The sequence below is a fragment of the Phaenicophaeus curvirostris genome, chromosome 15, assembly GCF_032191515.1.
Source record: "Phaenicophaeus curvirostris isolate KB17595 chromosome 15, BPBGC_Pcur_1.0, whole genome shotgun sequence".
Taxonomy (NCBI): domain Eukaryota; kingdom Metazoa; phylum Chordata; class Aves; order Cuculiformes; family Cuculidae; genus Phaenicophaeus; species Phaenicophaeus curvirostris.
In genome coordinates this window covers 7,151,794-7,174,677 of record NC_091406.1, presented here as the reverse complement: position 1 = coordinate 7,174,677, position 22,884 = coordinate 7,151,794, and the positions used below count along the sequence as shown (strand labels likewise).

The 22,884-nt window shown below is 42.1% G+C and overlaps 1 protein-coding gene across 1 annotated transcript in view; it reads right to left on the bottom strand.

The window, feature by feature from the left end:
• Nucleotides 1-2,977: 2,977 nt before the first annotated feature.
• The window catches only part of GALNT10 (polypeptide N-acetylgalactosaminyltransferase 10), a 78,847-nt gene continuing 58,940 nt past the window's right edge, over nt 2,978-22,884 (bottom strand). Inside the window, exons 5-12 of the mRNA XM_069869717.1 lie at nt 20,831-21,016; nt 19,013-19,196; nt 18,006-18,123; nt 9,455-9,562; nt 7,318-7,539; nt 6,479-6,595; nt 4,345-4,494; nt 2,978-3,596 (exon numbers count right to left, since the gene is read on the bottom strand). Coding sequence (XP_069725818.1) covers nt 3,429-3,596; nt 4,345-4,494; nt 6,479-6,595; nt 7,318-7,539; nt 9,455-9,562; nt 18,006-18,123; nt 19,013-19,196; nt 20,831-21,016 — 1,253 coding nt within the window. The 3' untranslated portion in view covers nt 2,978-3,428. The remainder of the gene's footprint in view (nt 3,597-4,344; nt 4,495-6,478; nt 6,596-7,317; nt 7,540-9,454; nt 9,563-18,005; nt 18,124-19,012; nt 19,197-20,830; nt 21,017-22,884) is intronic.

The following is a 22,884-nucleotide window of genomic DNA, read 5'->3' as shown; positions in this document are numbered from 1 at the left end:
AGCATTTGCTGTACATTTACATTTTAAAAGGCACATCTTTATTTTAATGATGCTGTATTCCTCTTTCACCGAGGCTCACACACTTCTATTATAGTGTGGAAAAGAAAGTTAATTTCTCAGGCATGAAAAACACACCTTGCACACATAAGAGCCCCAAACCTATTACTCTGTTCATAGGTGTTTAAGATTAGCACCAGTATAAATCAACAACAGCTTCAAGAACAAATCAAAATTGTATTATTAGACATAACATACATCCAGGGGTCCCCCTGTTGTCTGGGATTCTGATTCTTAAAAAGCAGCAGAATTTATGCAGCCACCAAGAGAGGGGCGTTTGAATACTTTTGGGGAAAAAATATGAAAATATTTATTTTGCATTAGATAATCACTGGTATTTAATCTCCAGTCTTGACTCACATGCAGATGTGAAGATTTGCTTATGTATTCAGGCTTCAGCAATTTTACTTACAAATAACCAAGAGTAATTGGAATAATTAACCAGATTGCCCAGCAAAGGCTCAATTAGAGTTGTAGATGATGAAATACAGCTCCTATTTCTCAATCCGTGAATGGTTGGCTATATTAAGTCTTCTCATTAGTCAGCACAGCCTCTAGGGTATTGAAAAGTATAATTGATGTAAATAAATTAATAGCTCAAAGACCAGCGAGCTAGTCAGAAGAGTACAGGATTTGTGGGGCACTTATCACATTCGGATTCCACATCTTCAGAAAACAGATCAGATCAACCATGCAGAGAAGGACCCAGCAGGACCACTCACACGGAAGCTCCAGTTTCCATGTACTGGTGAGTGGTTTTGAAAAGGAAACTGCCTGAACAACGATCTCATCTTTTGGTGCAGACTCCTAAGAGCTGTCTTTTCTCTCCAAATTAAGATCACTAAGTGGTAAAAGACCTGTTCCTTACTGCAGTTCTTTCTGAAGCAAGCGCCCAGCAAGCTAAGCAGCTAGGACTCTCTTCACAAGGTGAGCCCAAGTACAAAGCAAGCCATGCATTTTCGAAGCAGAAGCTAATCCTCCCATGAGAAAATAAAGACACACAAAGCTGCAAGCAGAATGACCTACAGTCCTTTTACATAATTTGCTGATTGTTTCTCAATTATAAAAAAAAAAAAAAAAGCACTGTTCATAGACAAACAGTTTCTTGTTCCACAAGTATTAAAACATTCATAAAGATAGCCAGTCAGGCCCCTTAGTGATCCACAGACAGCACTACTAGACTGCTGAGAGCATTAATAACTTAAGCAAAGCAACAGGTAGACACAAAGCACTTTGTCTCCCCTAGAAATTAAAAGGGATCCTAATGACAGACATATTGTAGTTACCGAGAACATAAGATGTCAACTCTGTTGATGCTGGTCTTGCTTCCATAGCGATACTGCTGCAAAACTGTCACAAGGAAAGCCTAGAGCTTGCTTGCTTTCTTCACTCCCAAACACTAGACACCAACACATCTGGCAAGCCCGGTCCTAGAGGTCAGGCATGGCCTCAGCTGTCAGGATGAGAGAGGTGGAAATGGTTTTGAGCCTCACAGTCAATACATCAGGCTTGAGAGGCAGATAGTTGTGTCCTAGTTTGTTCCCGGTTGATAGACACAGTACAATATGGCCTCAAAGACACCTGAAACACAGGCAATGATCCTATGACCGGCAATATTAGAAAGGGCTTCTTACTTCTGGAGCTCTGCAGATGGAACCAGCCTGCTTGTTGTCTCCTTGTCTTCACAGGAGCGAAACACACCTTGGAGTAGAGTTTTCTTGCCCCTCCAAGGAAGGAAAGCACATTAACCGAGCTCATCAAGAGTCCCAGAGGGGTGCCCTGCTCCAACCCCGAGTGTTTCAGCCTTTCACTCCCAGAGCTGGCTGCACGCTGCCTACTCTTGCAACATTCCTGCACGGGCAGTTGGACAAACTGTGGAGCTGGACAGTTACAGGAAAAGGGCTAGTTTGATTGATTCACACCTTTGCGAAGGCTAACTGCACACCATTCACAGCTTGTACTATAAGATGCCACTGCTGCTTTCAGTATAAGACTAAGTCAGCTGAACCAGTAAATCTGTTTTCCCAACAACTTCATTTTAAACAGGTGTGGGTTTTTAGATGCTTACTTCACACAGACCTGAAACCCATGGGTCTCCATCCATCCTTTAGTGCTGGTACTTTCTTTCCAGCTCCTGGGATGAGACAATTCTGGTTCGGTGTCTGGCAGATCCTGCAGCCAAACCAGAAGGGTAATACCTTGCACTGCTGACAGACTACAAAAGGGTTAGGGTACCTGTGAAACGGGCTCATCTATTCCACATCTTTGCTTAAGCAAACAGGTTTCCAGCCACAGTAAACCACAGTGCAGTGCTGCGGATGTTGGGAAAAGAGGAGAAATTAATAGCACATTCCCACAAGCTTAGAACACTACTGACCACAGAACTCAGGACTGCGACAGACTGAAGAACAAATGGACAAAGACTAATGGCTAACCTCAGCCCTGACTTAATTATCCTGAATTAACCTGCTCACACCAAATGTGAATTAAGTTGACTTCAAACCTCTAAAGGAAAAATGGAAGTTGCCTTCATGAAGTAGATTTAACTCTGAGAAACCTACGATCCAAAGGCTCTTAGCAAAAATCTTCACCTGTAAGAACCGTGCTTACTTAAAACCCCCCTGCTAATCTTTCACCTTGAAGATTCAACAGCGAGTGACAAACTGACTGCAAAGTGAATGGACCGGAAACCAAGACTCTTCATCACTAATAACTACAGTGATATTCCCAACACTTGGCTGCACTTCCACTAGAGCTCATTCCTTTATCAGGTCTATGATTTGGAAAGTAATAATACTCAACCTGTTTGAAATATATTTTGGTTTAGGGCAAAAGAAAAAAATAGATTAAATTTTATATTTTCCTGGCTTTTTTTTTTTTATGTCTATGACATCGAAAGATTAAATTTCGTGTTCCAATATTTTACTTAGATGGACTTTTGAAGATAAAGCACCTATGTGGGAACGCTTCAGCAGGTGGTATAGCAGCTACAGAAATTCCTGGAAGGTCCTGGATAACAAAATGATTTAACACCAGACCCAGGTGGGAAATAAAATAAAATCTAAACAAAAAGGCAAAAAAAAAAAAAAAGCAGTTTGAATCACATTCAGACTCCTCTGAAAACAGAGTTTCTGTTCCAGTCTCAGCACAGAAGTGGCTCTGGCAAAGCCTTTAAAATTCCACCATCCCCAGAAGAGAAGGATGCAGCATCTTCACAATAAAGACTGGCCTGCTAGTTAACCTTCTCCTGAGAGTCTCCCTTTTACCTTCATTAACTGTTTAAAAAAAAGTATCCTTAAAAAAATTTTTTGTAACCCTCCCCGGTAAAAACTATAATTGTAAAATATATATATATATATTCTCTCAGTCTTTTAAAGATCAAGATTTTTGTTAAATTTTTCCAAGACGGTTGAGTTTGTATGTTCAAATATCCACTGCTGCGTTGGAGATGAAGGATTACAGCTATTCATAAAGATCTTTCGGTCACTCTCACTGCAGTCCATACAGCTGCTGCTTACTGGATGGTAGAGGGTCTTGTCCTGGATAAGAGAAATTTGACATGAGGTTGCTAAGCAGAGAAACAAAGCTGTTTGGAGACCAACAGAAAGAAGTCTTACAAAACAAAGCAAATTGTTTCATCACTCAGATGTATCTGAAGAAGTTGTTCACACTTCCCAGTCCTACAACTGCACTGGGAAGCTCAAAAGCGATGTCTGAAGCCAAGTTCTCCAGCCTACAGGCTCACATCCTGATGCAGTCGCTCCACAGCATGGTGCGTGCAGACTACAAGGACTAGGACAGGACAGGAAGAATTCACTTACCTGTTGCCCACAAAAGCATTGCTTAAGATGAGAATGAATAAATCCTTATCTACTTTTAGCCTATCCTTATCTACTTTTAGCCTATCTTCTAGTACCCAGCAAAACAATAAACAGCACACCTCTGTGCAAACAGGTTTTGCAAGGGTGTTGCATATCCTCAATGCCAGCTGTGGACAGGACTGCAAGGGGAGTGTCTTTCTGCTTAGCCCAGGTGAAGCATTCGTCACCATTTCTAACCACTGAAAGAGCGGAGTCACCTCTTTCTAATCAGGAGTAATTAATGACACAATGTCAACAGATTGCCCACAGATTCTCTTATCACAGCTAAGTGAACAGAGGAATAAAATATGAATGGTGACATTTTAAGGAAACTTAAGTGCCTACAGGCAATTTGACACCTTAAATGAGAACATGAGTAAGCCCGGTACACGCATACGTGCACACACATACACACACAGAGACTCACTTTTCGGTATCTCCAGAGCTGATTCCCCTTCATTCCATGACAGTCATAGAGGGTCACAGGGCTGCTGTGGGAAATGGCATCAAAACAAAACTTCTTGGTATGCTGGGGATCCCCGGGACGGATGTCTTCTCTCCAGCTGAATGTGAATACCTGCCAGGACAAACAGGAGCCTCAGGATGGCTGGTACCCAGCACAGGGTTTTGACCAGCAGAACAACCTGCCCACAGGGTGGGGATGGTCTCAAGGAAAGGATGATGTCTTCTAGAGAAAAACTACTTCCACCTCTGGGGTCAGGGACTGCTGATCCAGGGAGTCTATAACAGCCACCCCGCGGACTGCCACACAGCATGCTAAATGAGCCTGTGCTGCTGCAAACAGCCATGCTAGTTAGCCTGGGTACTAATAGCAGCCTTGAATGTGTCTGCAATGCAGACATACATCATGGATTAAGTGAGCAGCTGACCAATTACAGCACTTCACAGCTAGCAGAACATGCAGAGAGCTACAGGAGTTCTGAGTTAATGCTGGCAGTGAACAGCCAAGCCTACACAGGCAGCCTGCAATTACCTTGTAAGGGGTTTGTCCCGCGCATTTTGGGACAAGAGCCCAGCAGCCCACAGCTCCCCAGCAGAGCTGGAAGGGCAAACACCAGAGCTTCCTGATGCTCTCTTCGACTGACCCTGTAATGATCTCTCAACACTTTGGGGTGAAATGAAAAAATGGATACCACAGAAAAAAGGATTTAGGCTCTCATAACCAGGCACAACCTATGCCTGGCAATGCTGTGGCCCTGAAGAAATTGTGGAAGTATCACCACATGTATCTCTGCTCTTTCATGGGACCCCAGGCATTTGCTTTTGGCCATGGCTTGAGGCAGAGTGGTCTAGCTGCATCTTCAGGCTGATGATCACGGCTTAGCTTATGACATGTTTTATGCACCGTAGGACTAAATCCTACAAAACATTGTTGTTTAAAGGCAGGCACTGGTGTCAAGCTTTTGCTTTCTGCATTGACAAGAACAGCATCTCTGGCAAGGATGCAAGTGTCCTTTGTGATCAGGACTAGAAAATGTTGTTCTGCAGGACTACCAGCCAGCACACCACCCTCTCAATCCTTAAGGGCAAAGGCTGTTCTGTGGGCTCCTATGGGAGCCAGGTGGAAGAATGGTCCTCTCTTCAGAGCTATCTCACGGGGCAGTAACGAGCAGGGTGCTTCTACTCAAAGCAGTGTACCAAAAAATTTTGCACAAAGAAGCTACTTTGTTCCTGTTTCTATTTTAAACCCCTCTCATGAGAGAAATTATCACAATTAATTTGGCTTAACACTACAGAGAAGTTCAAAACACGTTGTTCTCCAAAATTTAAGTCAACACTAATTGTTCAAGATCCTCCTGGCACAACAGAGGCTAAGTTTAGGACAGTGCCCAAGTAAATTGGTTTTGTTTCTAGTTTTCATGCATCAAAACTGATATGCAATAACCCTCTGTCTCCTACTATTGAAGCCATTCCCTCGAGGAGTTATGCATAGCTCTATAATAGAGGCATTGTTTTCTTGATCTTTTCTCAGTTCAGCTGCTACAGTTTAGACAAACTAATATTTTACTCCCTTCTGTTACAATAAAGCTGTCCTTTCTGACACCTTGTACGTTGAGAGGGTGAATCTATAGCCTACCAGTTTCATATCTCTCCAGCAATGGTTGAGTGTTTATAATGTATTTGCCTCTGTCAGAAGGATGATAGTAAGCGCTTATCGAATGCTCCTGCAGGTTCATTAATATGCATGATGCTCCTCTATCACTTATTTCAACACAACCTTTGAAGTTAATATTCACTTTGTTACATATTATAGCTGCCTTGTTACTGGCTTATTATTTTGGCATATTGTTTTCTTATGCTTTCTTCTGTTTGCTCCAAGAACTTCAAAGTGAAGTAAAAGCTCTGCACAAAGTCTGCCAGGCTCCAGACCCTGCTAAAAGCCCATCAAGTGTAATTAGCACACGAGCCTTTGGGTGCACAGCACCCTTTGTTTACCTGACACAGTTCTGCATTGGTCTTCCTTCTCAAGCGTTTGTTCTTGTAACTTCTCCCTCCCCAAGTTTACGCAGGGGCCGATAATTCATCACAGGGATTGTTACCTGCACGTTGTTCCATGCTGCCTCTCCTCTGTCCTTCACACAGTTTTCCAGCCTCAGTGGGGATCCCAGGGCTCCATGCTTAGTATCCACACACAGTCCTGTTCCTACATTGCGTATCTGAAAGAGCAAATTAGTCACTGAATCTCCTATGCTTACCAAATGACAGAAAAGAAATCTTAAACTGCCTAAAATAGTGCCCGCATTTGTATGAAGACAATTTTAAGATACCTCACTTAGCTGTGTATCTGAGCTGGTAGATAACAGCTAGGAGAATGCACAGGAACTCAAAATGGGACCCACTGCCAGCTGTACAACAACCTCCAGGATACAGCAAAACCAATTAGCCATAGGACTGCAGAGCCTACGATCTTCTTGTGTGTAACGACACACAACTTCATTCCTGAGGTGATTCTTCTCCCAGAACACAACTGACTCACAAAAACAGGTATGGTTTTCCTGGCTTTCAGATGGGAAAGCTAAGGAGCAAAGCAGCTCAACTGTTGCGTAGCCCTTTGGAAATACAACATTCCAACTACTGCTCAGCTGCCACCTTTCCCTAGTTGTGCCTGTTGGCATGTTCTGCCTTCTACTAAATACACAACATGTAGAACAAGCCAAATCTCTACTGTTTTTGTGGCTGTGCACTAACAGAAATGTCTGCCTGCTTTGGTCAGGCCAATATAATGGTAGAGAAGTTCTGGCCATATCGAGCAGAATCTCTAAATGCTCACTTACCACCTTACTTACAGCAAACTGGTACTGGAGCACAGGGATAAGACAACTTTAATAAACCAAGCTGCAGCCTGTTTGCCCACTGCAGATTTCAGAGCAAAACTTGCCTCTCCCCAAGCAGCTGCTGGTGGCTCCACTGGTGGGTAAAACTTCGGCAAGTCCCACGCGACCTCATTCATGAACCACTTGAAGCTCTTGCAGTTGAGGTTGTTGCGAAGTTCCTTCTGAGCTGCAACGTCCCCTGCAGAAAGATGCCGGTACTCTGGTCTGCGCTGGTATATGTACTCTGCATATTCATCCATCCACACCTCTGCCACCCGCTTCAAGTTCTGTGTGGGTAACAGCCACGTGTGAAAATGAGGCAGAAAACCACCCAAGAACACTCTGCACAAACTACCAACATTAGCATTCGGAATAGCTCTCATGGTTTTGCTCAGAAAGGATTTTCATTCACATCCACGCTTTCTCTCCAGCTTTACGCCAAAGATTATTTTTATTATTGTCTAGTTCCAAGGGGCTTTTAGAAAGCTATTTTCAGCTGAGGTCAAAACAAAATCCTGGCACTTGGCCATTTTATCTAGCTCCTTGTGCCTAAGAAAAATAACTTTAATCAAAAGTTGTTTTTTCTCCTTTTTTTTCCGGAAATAAGCTAGTCAGAAAATGATGCTGGTAAACACCACTGGACATTCAAAGGTCCCTGACAAAAAGCTGCTTTCTTAAATCCTTCCTATGGCACCTTTTATATCCATCTTGGAATGGGATTTGGGACTTCTGGAAAACCCCAGTTCATGAAATTTCTCTTACCACTATTTTTCTGTTTTCTTGGGTAAAAAACTGTTTGATAGAAATTCTGAGGTACAGGAAAAATACAGAACTTTCAGGTGATGACTCTTCAGAATAGAAGCAAAGGGTTTACTTTGCAGCAGCAAATTTCAGCAGCATTTCATGCACGATTGCAAAGCTTAATCCACTGTGCAGTTCCAAGGCAGCAACGAATACCATCCTCTCAAGACACCCATCCCACTGCTTGTCACAACACACTCAAGACACTGTTGGACCTTGGACTGTTCTCTGGTAATGACAGTCGCATTCTTGGTGCCACACAGCAACGTGCCACATGCAGCCATCACTTCAGAGACCCAGCAGCCCTGCCTACCTTGCATGAAGGCGAGTCAGTTGGGCAGTGGGCATTTCCTACCAAAAACTGTAGTATATTAAGGATGAGCCGCGTGCTGACCCTGCCCCAAATGCAGTCTACACACAACAAGAGCAGTTGTACATCTCAAGGTGACGGTAAAATCATAGATGCCAAGACACAGCCTACCCTACACCTGTCTACCATCTCCTTCCAGCACTGTGGGAGTATGCAAGAGCTAAACATTGAATCAAATGAAATATAGTTCCTTCCTGAAGAGGTGGCACAGACAGGAGAGCACTCTATCGCTCTGACAGGTCATTGCCGGGCTGAGTAATATATCTAAATCTATAACTAGTGCGATGCTATTAAACTGGGAAATATTTTAACACCATGCAAGCCATAAGACTGCAGAACAGCAGAGTATCTTTTTGTGTTTTGTAGCCTTCCTGCTCCTATGACTTTTTTCTCCCACCAGAGGGCAATACAATCCCTTCTCAATTTGGAAATTAAACTGGAGAAAGCTCTGGTACAATAGGCAACAGCTCTTTCCTCTTTGGGCTACACTAGATTAAGAAATAAGATCACAAAGAACGTTCCATAGTGGAAAATTACAGCTTGCCCATTCAGTGATCTGTAATGCTTGAAGCTGAGAGGTCTTTCAATCACCAAAACATAATCACCACGTCGAAGCCTGCTGGTCTCGGAGAGCACAGCTATAAAATGACTGAAGTATTATACAAATAAAGCCATATCTCGTTTTTATTGGCAATTCCATAGCCAGTGCCTGATCACAAAGTCCCTTCCCAACACCTCGCAGTGGCTGGTGTCTGGAGCACGGCAGCTGTTTGTGCACAAGTCAGCAGCTCCCCATTGTGCTACCCATCCACCACTGCAAAACTGCTCAATTTGACTACCACACAGGTACAATTTATGTACTACAAAGCCTGTACCTGCCTCCCACTGTGGGGCAAGAGGAGACAACAGCACGGCCATTGCAGTCAGACTTCTGTGATGGCTTAAGAGACGGAAAAGACAGAAGAGCTTTGCTTTGCAAAGACTGGCTTCTGACCATGTACAAGATTCAGAGGAATGCCGTTGCCACTTACTCTTGCCAGGCTGACTCCTGTTGGAACCTTGTACGGAACATATTTTCTGTAGATGTGACCAACTCTAGAGCAAGGGATGTCCTCCATGCGACCTCCACACATCCATACCTGTGGAACAGCGGAGATACAGATTCACTCTTGGTTATATAGAGAAAACCGAAGAAGAAAACAAAGACAGACTGTCCAGTACTGTAAAACATTAACCCAAATTTTTTACTTTAAAGTACACTTTCTCCCAAATACCCTCCCCTCCCTGCTGAAGTCTCAAATCCTGTAACTACGCGCTTAGAGCCATGCAGCAAGCCTTGATTTAGCACAATGGCTAAACAGTTCAATTTTGCATCCTTTAGAGAAAAGAACAGAAATAAAAAAACCCAAGTACCCAGAGAACAGCACACAACACATTTTAAATCGATGTCTGTTATTACAGCAATAGTAACCACCAGTTAAACTGGACTGCTATGTAAGACCTGGGTATAGGTTGTGTAACACAGCTATAAAAGGGAGGACATCTCTATAGTACTGGCTATGTGTAATGCAAAACACTCCAGGGAATTCATGAGCGTGTTCAAGTGCCAGAAACCAAAAGAAACTGCTACTTTTTCCTGTGGTCATTACTGCTCTCCTATGCTTTCACTGTCGACATCCACTCCTTGCTTTTGCAGCCTTAAAATTAAGTAGAAATCCCAGCCTGTTGAAAATATGATTAGCTTAGAAAGAGCCCTCAAAGTCACTGGAACACACTGCTAGTTGAAGAAGAGTACCCTGATGCTTCGTTAATATCTAGATTAGGCCCAGAAGTTGCTTTCCTCATCTGGGAAGATTTCACTATGTGCCAACACTCTACAACAACATTTTTTTTTAATCCTTATTTTTAGCATGGATGTAATAACCTTCTCCAAGTGAAACCAAAGGAGATTTTTTCTGAACCAGCCAAGCTGCTTCATTAAGTTTAAGAAATATATTCACATGGGCTTCCCAGAGATATCTAATCAATACTTAAAGAAAAAGTATCCTCCAGTATGCAAAACAACCGGCTTTCTGAATTCCTTAAGCTCAACACTGTCTTGCCCTTCACTTTGTCCCCAGATCTTATGTTAAATACTGCTGCCTTCGGGGCATTAAGAAGGCTCCTGGTGCTGCAGGCTGATGCAGCGTTCCTGATCTCTCCATTCACTGGGGCTAATTTGAGCTACCACAGTTCACTGTACAATGAGCTTAGTCAACAGCTTCACACATAGCAGGCAATTCCATTAATATTCTTCAGTGACAATATTAAATACTTAGCTCGGCAGAGAAGTATTTGGCCAAGGCTGCTGCATAATTATTAGCTCTGACACTAAAGTCCTCTGGAGTTTCAGCTCTGTCTACTGGCCCTAATAATTACAGTCATTTGCTGACTGCGTATAACTTAATGGAGGCTGGTTGCTCTCAGTTAGAGGAATATTTTTCATAGGCAACTTCTGAAGTTCAAGGTACTTCATTACATGTTGTTATGGTGAGAGGGACAAGAAGGAAGTTGACAAACATCCCTTCTACAGAATTTTCTTCCTTTTGTCCCTGCTGTGTCTCAAGAGGCTGGTACAGAAGAGATGAAGATGAAAAAAGAAACCAGCACTCAGCTTCTGTGAAGTTTCTAGTGGAATTAGAAATGCTTCTTATTCTGCAGGTGCCGTAATTTTTGCTGCAGAGGGCCATAGTGTGATTTCTCTGCTAGGATATTAACAGGTAGACTGAGAAAACAAGAACTGGGGGATTTTTTATGTTTCTAGGACAGAAGTGGCTTGTACAAGGCTGTGAGAATTGCAATAGATGTAAGAACTACAAAAAAATTGCAGGAACAGCCAAAGAAGCCTAAAGCTCCATTGCATAGGCACACACTCTCAACAACCTATATTTTTACCCTGTGCACTGCACCCTGCATCATGAAAGCCCTACTGGTTCACCAGCAGCAGCCACACAAGCCTGAAGGAAACATCAGTTTGCCACCCTTGCTGCCTGCCCCTAGGATGCCTCACCTGCCCCTGATCTCTAAGGAAAGGCCACCATGAATATACATGTCTGAAAACACGACTAACATGAGAAACAGGACCCTACAGTCGAAGTGCAGCTAGAGAGGAGAGCGCTGTCCTTGCACGGGAGATCTGGTGAAGCAACCATACAGACTGCACTTATCTACTCAGTGGTACATTGGAGAGGCAGCGGGTATTGGAAGCCAGACAGAACTGATGATACATTGGGCCAAGAGCTCCAAGCTGGTACGAGACTCCAGGCACAGAAGAACACATGTAATGATATCTAAGAAAAGCGACTTAACTGAGTTACTGAACAAGTAAAATCCAAGATCAGTTTTATGCCCTCTTTTCCTAATCATGCTTTAAAATATTTACTCCCAAATGATGCTGCAATTACCACCGCCATGTCGAGGCAATGGAAAGCTTCCTAATTCCTGCTAGCAAAGCTCGCTGACCCTTTCAAGGTACTTTGCCAACTCAGTGCCTTTTTAATATTGTCTCATGCTGCAAGTGACAGTGTGGCACTTGCAGTACAAATCTAATTTTAAAAGCATGCTTTCCATTCATTCATTGCTGCTTTGATTTATTTTATTAGTGAGCTTCTTTGTGTGGTGACAGAACTCATTACAACCTCCATAAAGACAATTACCAGTCCTTATCTATAAAACTGTAAGAAGGGGGAGAGCGAAAGAGCGTGACATGCATTGGTAAAACACAGCTCACAAAAGCATTAGAAAGTTAGAGTTAAAGGTCAGGGGAATTGCATCCAAGGGTCTGTCAAGGAATAATGGTAAGTGAAGCAAACCCCAAATAGCTGCATGCTAACTGAAAGAATGCTTCCACTCAGTGATATTTGGCTGTTTTTAAACAAGGGTACAGTTCACAGGCACGACACGCCAGAACTTACACAGATAGAATAAAAACAAAGCGCTTTCAAACAGCTGAAACAGAGCTGTTCTGTGGGGCAGCACCTTGTGCCTTCATGGTGACACCAACTGTCGCTTACTATATTCTCCTTGGGCCAGGGGAGACAGTTTCTTCTTGCCATTGTTGTTTTATAGAAGGGCGAGATGGTACCTCATCTCCCTGGCTGACAAGGCAGTAAACATCAGAGCCTGAACTTGACGCACTTAATTTCAGTCAGCCTTTCTTTTTTTTTTTTTTTACTAGAATGCCTTAAGAACAAGAATTAAAGCTGGCCAGGCAGGCAGTGCTTTATACAATGATCTAATCAGATCTCATTAGACGAGAACAGGAAATTTCTCTTCCTTAGGCAGAATTTTACCAATCTACATTCTGAGCTACGACTCCAGCAGCTGACAGCGCTGCTGGAATTAAGAAAAAACCTGACTACACCGTGGTCAATGCACATACCGCAACAGATTTTTCTAAGGCTACAGTCTCACCCTAATAATAAAGCCATATAAAAGAGAAGTAAAATACCACCACTGGTGATACGACTTATCTTCTCAGTGGCAAGGAGACCTGTAACTCCATATTCATAAAGCAACTCAAGGGCCTTTGACTCAGCCAGCGTGCTATAAAAAAACCAAGATAATATGCCACCTATTCTGTACATAAGGATGTTGCGCTGACCCAGTTCCCCTACTACTATTTCAGAAAACAATGTCATGTAAGACAGCACCTCTCCTCTCAAACACACACTACTGTATTGGTGTGCAAACACAAATTATCTGGATATACAAGGTTTATTGCTTCCAAAGACTGCACCATGATGAGCCAAGGCTTTCCAAGGGAAGAAAAAAAAAACCACAACAGAAATAAAGACTGTGGGGTGGACCAAGTTAGAGAAGCTGGCTGGTTGTCAGAGCACACACTGAAAGGTGGGAAGGACACAGCAAATAAGTCAAGAAGGATCTCTGCGTAAGAAGGTAGGTGAAAGAATGAAAGCAAGGGCAACCAATAATTCAGGAAAATCACAATCCTCTGTATTGTAAGCATCAGCTGCTGTTGCAGCGGGACTTACTGCTCTATAAAAAGTTAAGGTAGCTCAAAAGGCACTGGAATCTGCGTGCTTGCACAACATCTTCTCTCACACAACATACAGTAGTGTGGCCCCTTCCTTACCATCTGGAGTATTTTAGAGTAATGATAGCACTTTCCAGTAATCATATTTCAGAGAGCAGAGGGGTCCACTTCCCTGCTGCAGGGTGAACAGGGGCCAAAAACTCAAGTCAGTTGTCTGAAGCTGATCTCTGCATCACCAGACAAAGAAGGAAGAAAGAAGCCACCCTGTACTGCAGCTGAGAGCCTTAAAATTAAGCAGCATGTGCTGGCTTAAAAAAAAAAAAAATAAAAAAATCAACCCACAAAAAGAGCCGCAGAATGCCTGGCCTGTTTCAGTGTGGGTAAACGTGAGCTGCTGGAAAGTGGTGCGAATATGTGACTGGAATGAGCAGTGGAGGTTCACAATCACCACTAACTTCAGCGACAAAACTAGAAATGCTGTCATAAGCAATCCCTTGGCAGCTGCACCCTAACTACGCACCTGCCAGGAGGCCAGCGGCAAAATGTGGATCAGAAATGTGCTGCTGACATGGGGCAAAGGAGATGCACGCATTAGATATGTGAACAGAAGCTACAGAGGACACAGATATGTTGAAAAACATGCAACATGTTTTATACTATGCAAATCAGGAGAAGTAATCCCTGACGTTTTGGGAAAAAGATCTGGAAAAATGCAGTGATCTGTGATGAACAGAATAAGTTCAGCAGATGTTACCTATTGCTGAAACAAGGAGAGAAGATCATGCGTACTGCCCATTTCTTTTGCCTCCCCCATAATTGTTCTTTGCAGGGCAACTGCCAATATCGTTTGTTTGCACCAGCCCTTTGAATTTTTTGAAGGATTTCCAATCTTTAAATTACAAGACAAACACTTCTAAAACTGGCAAGATCTATCACATAGTGAAGGACATTCCAGATTCTCATTCTTTCCTCTTGAAGTACAATGTACAACTAAAGGATTGAGAACCACACCACTCAAGTGTCAAGGTACATCTATATTTATACCTATACAAGACAGACATCACTTTTTCCTCTTCTGTTTTCCCATATCCCAAAAATGAGAGACTATGTATTTATGAGAGAGAGCTGTAAGCAGTTTAGTGAGGATTACATAAACCAAATGGAATAGAAACCACAAAAATACTGGAAAAGAGGCAACATGATCACAAATAAAACTAAGTGTAGATAAGTACTGTACAAAGTAGCATTTGCAGAAAGGAACAGTTCTGAAGAACAGCTTCATATATACTGCTCTGAATTAAATACACTAATCTCACAGAAAATGAAGTGGTTATGTAGGTATTTGTTGAGTATGTAGGAGCACTCATAAAGTCAGAGCTATAAATTTGTGTTTAGAAGAGGAAAGACACGTTGTCACTTTGGGTTAAGTGTTCAATTTTGAATACATGCACTTTCAAGCACTGCAGAAAAATACAAAAGACGAGGAAGAAATTATAACGGAGAGTGGGGTGTGGAAGCGGCTCCCAAAAAGCAAAAAAAGAGTCCTCAAAGAACCCCACAGAACAGAGAAACTTGGGCTGTAGAGTTAGGGGCAGCAGGAGGGAAAGGTAACAAGTGTTGCACAGAAACAGCTGAACATGCTTGTTTTACTTTCTCCACAGGACAAGAATGTACTCAAAAGTCAGCATCTGGTGATCCAATGAGCTGGAGGAGAATGGTTCTTGTATCACGCAGATCTGCAGAGTGGTTTGCCTGGAGCGTCCTACAAACAGTGTTCACAGGAACATAAAGCTCATCTGAACAGGTGCAACACCTGCAACTGCATTTCAGGACTGCAATCTTCCTGTTGCACCTGATGAATAGGAAAATCCCTGACCTGAAGAAGCACTGCATTACAGGCACTGAACTATTCTGGATACACACAGGTCAAGAGAAGGAAAAAGCACACTTCGCCTCTTGAATATGGAATGGATACATGAGACCACTTCCAATCCAGTAATTTCTATTTTAAGGGATTGAGAAGACCTAGAAAACTAGAACCTGCACAGGGTTAGAAAGTTTATTTCTAATTTAAAGTCCCACAGTGCGCTGTGTTTTCTAGTGATGTTTGGAGTACTCATTTCATCCTCGAAGCAAGGCTTCTATTAACAGAGTTTGATCTATCTTCCATCTAACTGTTTTCTGAGTTGTTAAACTCTGAGGGTTCCTCTGTTGGCTTCAGCCTGAAAGTTTCTTCTCAGAAGGAAGCAGAACCAGCTGATGACAGAAATACATATAAATCTCACAACAGAAAGGCAACAGGCTCCTAAATAAACTTGTTTATTCCCAGTCTCTCAGAAACAGAGCCCTGGATTTTAAAATAAAGTCAAGAAACTGTAAAGCATAGTCCATACGTGGCCAAAAAAGAATATGCTTAAGGAAATAAAATAAATCTACTCCTGGTAAGGCTTGAGAGGGCCAGTTCTGATGCAATGGATCAAAGACCAGCAGTACAAAAAAAGTACCTGCAGCCACAACTCCCAGGCACAGGAATGGATTCTTTGTTAAAGTTGGGCTGTAAATTTGTCATACTTAGAATCTGGATTCCCATTAGACAATAAATAATGCGAAGGCAGGTACCCCATGTCTAAACTCAGAGCTTTATATTATTTAACAGTGCCCCTTTAACTACAAAATCTCAGTCTGCCTCTAAAGGTAAAAACATAGCTTTAAGCTCGCCAGGAAATGTCATAGCTTCATAAATACTACGAACAGACCTCCTATTCTTGCAATTCCAGCAGAATTATTAAATCTATCAGCCACAGATGAATGTATCAATTTATCTTAATTTCTGAAAATACACTGAGCTCTTTCAGTTTAAACTTCATTTTTCTGTTGCACAGTAAAAGAAAAAAGGGGGTCTTTGCAGAGATAAATTAAAGCAAATTTATCCTTCCATAAATTACCATCTCTGGACTGAAATAAAGCACAGCGTGTTTCAGAGAGGATAAGCAAACAGATGAATGAAGTAGTCTTATTTCCTGCAGATCAAGCAGCGTGACTGTCTGCTGTGGCACTGGAGACAAAGGGCTTGCCTAGCCACTGTCATCACTCTTGGAAACCAACATTTCCAAAAAGTACCCAGGAAAAGAGGCTGAATACAGCCACTGCCTCTCCTGCAGATAATGACATTGTTATACCATTTCATTACATGCAACACAAAGAATAAATGGCTCTAACTATAATGACATCTCCAAGGAAGGAGGTGTCCCCCCCCCAGTTCCTTCCTTCTACTGTTACGGAGGCCAAGGGACCTCCAGTGTGACTTTATTACTTAGCTGGTTATATAAAGCAAACAACGGAAGAAAAGACTTTGTCTTGAAAACAATAAGACAATTATTACAATAAAACAATAATTATCTTGCATTGTTTGCTGTGCAGTAGTACACGGTATGTATGTATGGAAACGCGGCTTGCTGAATATAGTTTGTGTTCTTGAAATGCATAGCGGCATCAACAATGAGGAGTCTGTTTTGTGAGAGATCAGCCATGACTTGTTTGTTGGGGAGACCAATGAGGAATTTTAGTCGTCAAAGCTAAATTGTGCGTTACGTTAGCATCACTACCATCTTCTAGCCTCATGCTGAGGCCAAGAGCTTAGTTCAGTGGCATCCAGACAGCTGTAATATTATATATTCAATCTCTGACAGAGAAACCACGCAGTGCCCCAAACCACGTAAAGATTTCAGTGTTAAACTCTATTTGCTGCAGGCTATGAAAAAGATTCCCACCATCGAAAAGCAGACCAGTCACCTGACTTCAGTGGTCTGGGACACTGCAGTGGGTTTCCTGGAATGGGTTTCAGAGTGCCGTATTCCAAGATAACACAAGTACCAGTGGTTTTCGTGGGTCACAGTTCCTCGTTACTATGCATTTTTGGTCAGCTAGCTAACACTTATTTTAAAGCCCTCAGCTGAATGGCTCGGCCAATCTGTAACAGAACTGTCCTCAAGCCAGGCAGATAATGATCTGAAGTCACTGCTAGCGACAGCATTATTATCCCAGTTGCTGAGGATTTCTTACAGGGTAATTAATAGCCTCACTTCCTTGCAGCCAGGCATCAGATGGATTGACTGTAGACAGTAAGTTATTCTCATCTCTGGGAACTCAAGCTGAGGACTGAGGTACTTAGCTGGGCAAACCCTGAGATGCCTGAATCCTCCTTCCTCCAAGAGGGAGAGTAATTAACCTCCTTGCCACAGTGAGTACCAACAACTGTAACAGTCAGAGAAAGCTCCACAGAAGCCAACTTACCCTTGCTGGGAGGAGCACGTGCACCTGAAGCTGTGACCACAGAATGGGGGACACCTCAGCTAATCACGCTTCAAAACTGACCCTCACAAATGACAGGTCACATTATCACTGTTTCTTCTTTGTACTATCTTACTACTCCCAGCTCTTTCACCTTTAGTCACATGCAAAAGCAAGGGCAAGATAGATCATTCACATTCTGCCTCTTAGAACATTTCTTTTCAAAACAAAAGTAATTTCCAGAGAACATAGCTCACCTTAAAGGATATTTCATACTGCTCTCCTCCCCATATCTCCAGACCTGCATCATACCCTCCCAGCTCCCAGAACCACTTTCTATCGACTGCAAACAGTCCTCCAGCCATTACAGGAGACCTTAAGGAAAAACCAGACTCCATATTACAAACACATTCAAAGATACAGATCTCTAGCTAAACATTTAAAAAAAAAGCAAAGCAAGAGTTGACAAATATTCTTTTCACCACCCAGTGTTCCCAGTGCCTTTAAAGCCCTGTCAAAGCACCAAAAAGTTGGTTTTGCATTATTTATCAGTTTCCCACTTCCAAATGAGGAGGACCAGACTAGGCTCCCTTCAGAACCAGTCAATGCTCCTCCTACAAACAGGCAAAAGAGTTCACCATTAAGTGACGGGGCACTATCACTCCCAGAGGGACCCACATGCTGCGCGTGGGTGCTCTGAGAAGCACAATCAAGTCATTGAGCATGACCCCAAAAGGTGTTTTGTTGGGCTTTTTGGAACACTGCAGAAGTACAAAGGACAGCAAAACTGTCTCAGTGTTGGCAAGCGCAGCAACAGCAGAACATAACTTGATCACAGATTTACTTTTGCAATGTATTGCAATCATCAAAATTGCTGTAATTATTCTGCTAGGTTTTCTTTCCCCCACCTGGGAATGACATATAAGCTGCCATTGGTTTGTTGTTTTTGGCAGAACATTAGGGATACTAAGTCATGTTTGAAAGACCTCAGTAATAAATGACCACATTAAATGTTACACATTACAGTTTTAAATGAAATGTTAACTTCTGTGGTAATTAAAGTGGCAAAAATAGCAATGAAAAGGAAAGTATTCACAGCTACTACACAATGCATTTCTTTTAAACCAACAAAGCAAACAGCTGCCAAAAAGCAAGTAGCTTAAAACCAGCTTCTGACTTCCACTACAGTGAGGTGTAAACCAACCCTGTAATTCAGTGTTGTTTTGTTAACCAGCTCTTAGCACACTGCATTTCAGTAACTTACTCAAAAGGATCACTGGGATCAAGTTTCTGTAACTCAGGAGGAATAGGGATCCTCTTATAATACATCTCCCAGTCAAATGCACCTCGCATTGCGTCTCCAGCCTGAGTCTCATATCCAAAGTGGTCATGGTCAATAACATCAATCATAGGGCACACGATAGTCTTGCGGTTTCGGGCAATGCGATCTGAAGATTGGAGACACATGTTAGAAAACCTGCACCATTTTGTTCCTTTGACTGTGAAATTACAGAAAAGAAGATCAAAATATCAAGTTGTTCAAGAATGACATAACTTTCTTCCTTTTGTTCTTTTTTTAGGCAGAGACTCCATTTTATATAAATTTATCTGCTATTTCTGCAATAATTGAGATACTCAAGCTAGATTAAGAAAAAACATGAGGCACTTGTGCTACAGCGACCCTCACCCAGAAACAGAAAAGAAAGACACAGCCCCTGCACCACAGATACCCAAACCACAAGGCTAAATCCAGACAATCTTATACTCAGTGAACAGTCCTCACTTTAATGAGCGACCGGGATGTGAACCCTTTCTGTGTGGATTCAAAGCCAGAGCAATAACCCATCGCACCACCTAGCTTTCCTTGCTATGCCAGAATCTGGCAGGAAGCAATTCAGACTAATGGCATAACTGCTCTCCGCAGGCTCAAGAAATGCAAGTGTACCTCCTCCCCTCAACCTTTTCTTCCAACCAAATAATACAAGACAGGATTAATTCCTGTATAAACATCTGGAACTTCTTAAATACTTTATTACTGGGATGGTCTCTAGTTGGAAGTTAACTTTCTGAGCAGAAGTGACAAATGATGCTTCAGCTTCCAACACACGTCTAACAGAAATCCTTCCTGTGCTTTAAAATTAAAGCATACTATTCGTGTTCTCATTAAAATGGCATTTGAGCTAATTCCATCCTCCCTCCCTGGGGCTCAGGAAGCTGCAAATGTTTTACACTGTTACCAGATACAAACTCTAGTGAAAGCAACACTATTGCCATTCAACACCCCTGTGACAAATCCGACTAGTTTTTCTTAAATTTACATTTGACTATCGTTGCCACAATTTATTCAACAGTAGCCTCAGAGAGAGCTTTGCAGGTCACTTGCAATGGGGTTGTAAAGGAGTTTGGTACTGGCCAGAGGTGCACAGGTACCAGAAACAGAAGGCACTGTCCTTTCAATTACTCATCTTCGAAAAGAACTGACATCGTAAAACTGATGCCTCCTTAAAGATGAAGCACTGCCTTGGAAAGGACTGCACGTGTTCTACAAATACATACTAGCAGCTGTCATTCACAAGAAGTATATTCTGCAGGCTTGCAGAATATGAATTTAAATATAGTTATATAGGAGAAAAAAAAACAACTAAAGGATACTTAACTGTATATAAAGATGCTTTTTGTACCATAAAGCATTTTTCTCTGCAAGCTACTGAGTGACCATGCGATAGCTTACTCGTCTAGCAAGCTGTAAATTATTTAAGATTTCATTTAGTGAGGAAACAGAATAATATGATCTCTGTTCTTTAAGTAAGAAAAACACATGACTGGGTTATTGTAAAGTGCAGGACTCTAGAACAGAAAAAAAAAATCTTGTATTAAAGGCTACAAATTGCCAACAATTCACCCGAATCTTGTGGTTGATTGTTTTTGTTTGTTTTCCCTTTTAAGACATTTCATCTTCCTTTTGTTAAATTATGGCATGAGGGGAAAGGAGCAGGTGGAAATAAAACAAATGCAACACCAACAGCTGCTGCCAGCTCTTCAGCAGTCCAGTCTTCAGCCACAAAGAGAACCACGTGCTTACCTAACAGAGGTGGCAGCCAGTTCACATTGGCCTCACAATGGGAATCCAAGAAGGTGATGACATCCCCTATTGCCACAGAGGCCCCCAGCATTCGAGTCCTTATCAGCCCTTCTCTCTTTTTGGTTCGGAGGATTCTTACATTTGGGAACTGGGCCATATAATCTTCCAGGCGTTTCTTCAGGTGCTCTGTATGAAAACAAGAAATTTAAATACTGCAACAACTAATTTCTTGAAAACGTGGTTCCTTCTTTACCAGAAGATGATGTCTTTGGAAATAGGTCCTGAACAGTCAACAAATGCAATAAACACAAAGAGGGAAATAAGAATAATTTTGTTTAAACCCAATGTTTAAATTTAACTTCTTAATCAAGTGTTCTGAAGATGTTGCAAAAGCTTGTGAGCAATCAAAAAAAAGCAACCAAAAAACAAAACAGCAGAGGAAGTTGAAAAGGAATAAAACCCCAGCTGGTGGGAGAACTTTGTTAGAGCAGACTGCAGGGATTCTTAGGCACTTCTGCAGAAAATCAGTGCAGCTTAGAAGAGAAGCAGGACAATTCACTCTCAGAATAAAACTGCACCCTGTGCATTTAAGTCATGTTCGGTTTCTACAAAACACAAAACATGACCAACCACTCGCGCATAAATAAAAAACAGCAAAAAGCCTAGTCAGGCATCCTTCAAGCCAGCAAGGCAGGCATAGCCACTGTTATCTATTTGGATGGCTACATAAAATGCTTATCTGAGGAGATATTTGCATATAAATATGCAAATATTTACACTACCAAATATGGTCTGGAGCCACATCTGAATCAGCACAGACACTTGTCACTACGATGAACAAGAATTCAAACAGGAAAGCTGCAGAAAAAGATTACTGAGTGATCAAAACAATGAATAGTTTGTTTAGATGTGGAAATAAAAAGCTTGGTCTATATAAAGAGTGAGGGCCACACAGCTGTCTTTACATCAAAGAGTGAAGCACCAAAGAAAACCTAAAAACAGGCTAAGAGCTGATGCTGGCCTGATCAGCTAGGTCAGTCTTCAGGCACCTGAAGTTCTGACTTACTTGACAGCCATTCCCATTCACAGTATGCCAGACTCTTCATTAATAAACCAATACTATCTGCTGCCATTAGCAACCGATCAAGGAAAAAAGCCTCGCTAGGCAAGAGCTAGTTTGTCAAATCTAAGCACTTAAATAAGTTTAGCGTCTCACACACAAAACCTGAATGAAGGCAATCGCTCAAATATAAATAGCCTCACAGGTTTGTTTGCCTTGACTACAGGGAACAAAGCAGGAGCTTTGCCCAGATGCAATGAGGTGTCCTATGAAACCTACTGCTCCTCCACCAACAGATGATAGCAGAGCTTCCTTAGCTTCCAAAGCAGGCATGAAAGGACAGAACTGAAAAGGCAGACAGTATGAAAGTCCTCCCAAAACAGGACACCAGGAGAGCTGGGTATTGGAACAGCTCTTTTTAAAGAGCAAAAGGACAAATAAACTTAATGAAGTTAAAAGCTCTCCCACATTGTGCTGACCCAGCAATTGTGCTTTAGAGTTTTAGCTACCGGAGAGTAAAAAAACGGGCAAAATCATGATGACTAACACACGTTCTGCACCTTCTCTTTGAACCAGCCACCTCCTGCCTTCCTTCAAAGATCACCCAAATCAACAACTTGGCTTTTGAGGTATTCCTAGCAAGCTCTTTGCCCTTTTCAAAGCTTTATTTAACATTCCCCAGGATTTTTTGCTCACAAATGCACTTCAGTGTTTTGCCTGACAAGTCTAATTGTCTCACAGTATCTACATAGGTTTCCCTGCTCAATAGAGCCTTTAGTAGTTCTTGCTGTCTAGCACGCTTTTCCCTCATTCTTTTCAAGTCCCTTCTGAATAGATCCTCTCAAGCAACCAGAAATTTTGTTCACTCAATTAGAGATTTTTTCAAATAAGGGCCTTCCAGAGACTGGATACATTATTAGCGCAGCTGCCTTCCTCCTGAGGCACTGGGTAGACTTAAGCCAAAAAAAAGAGAAAAAAAGAAAAAGAACAAGAA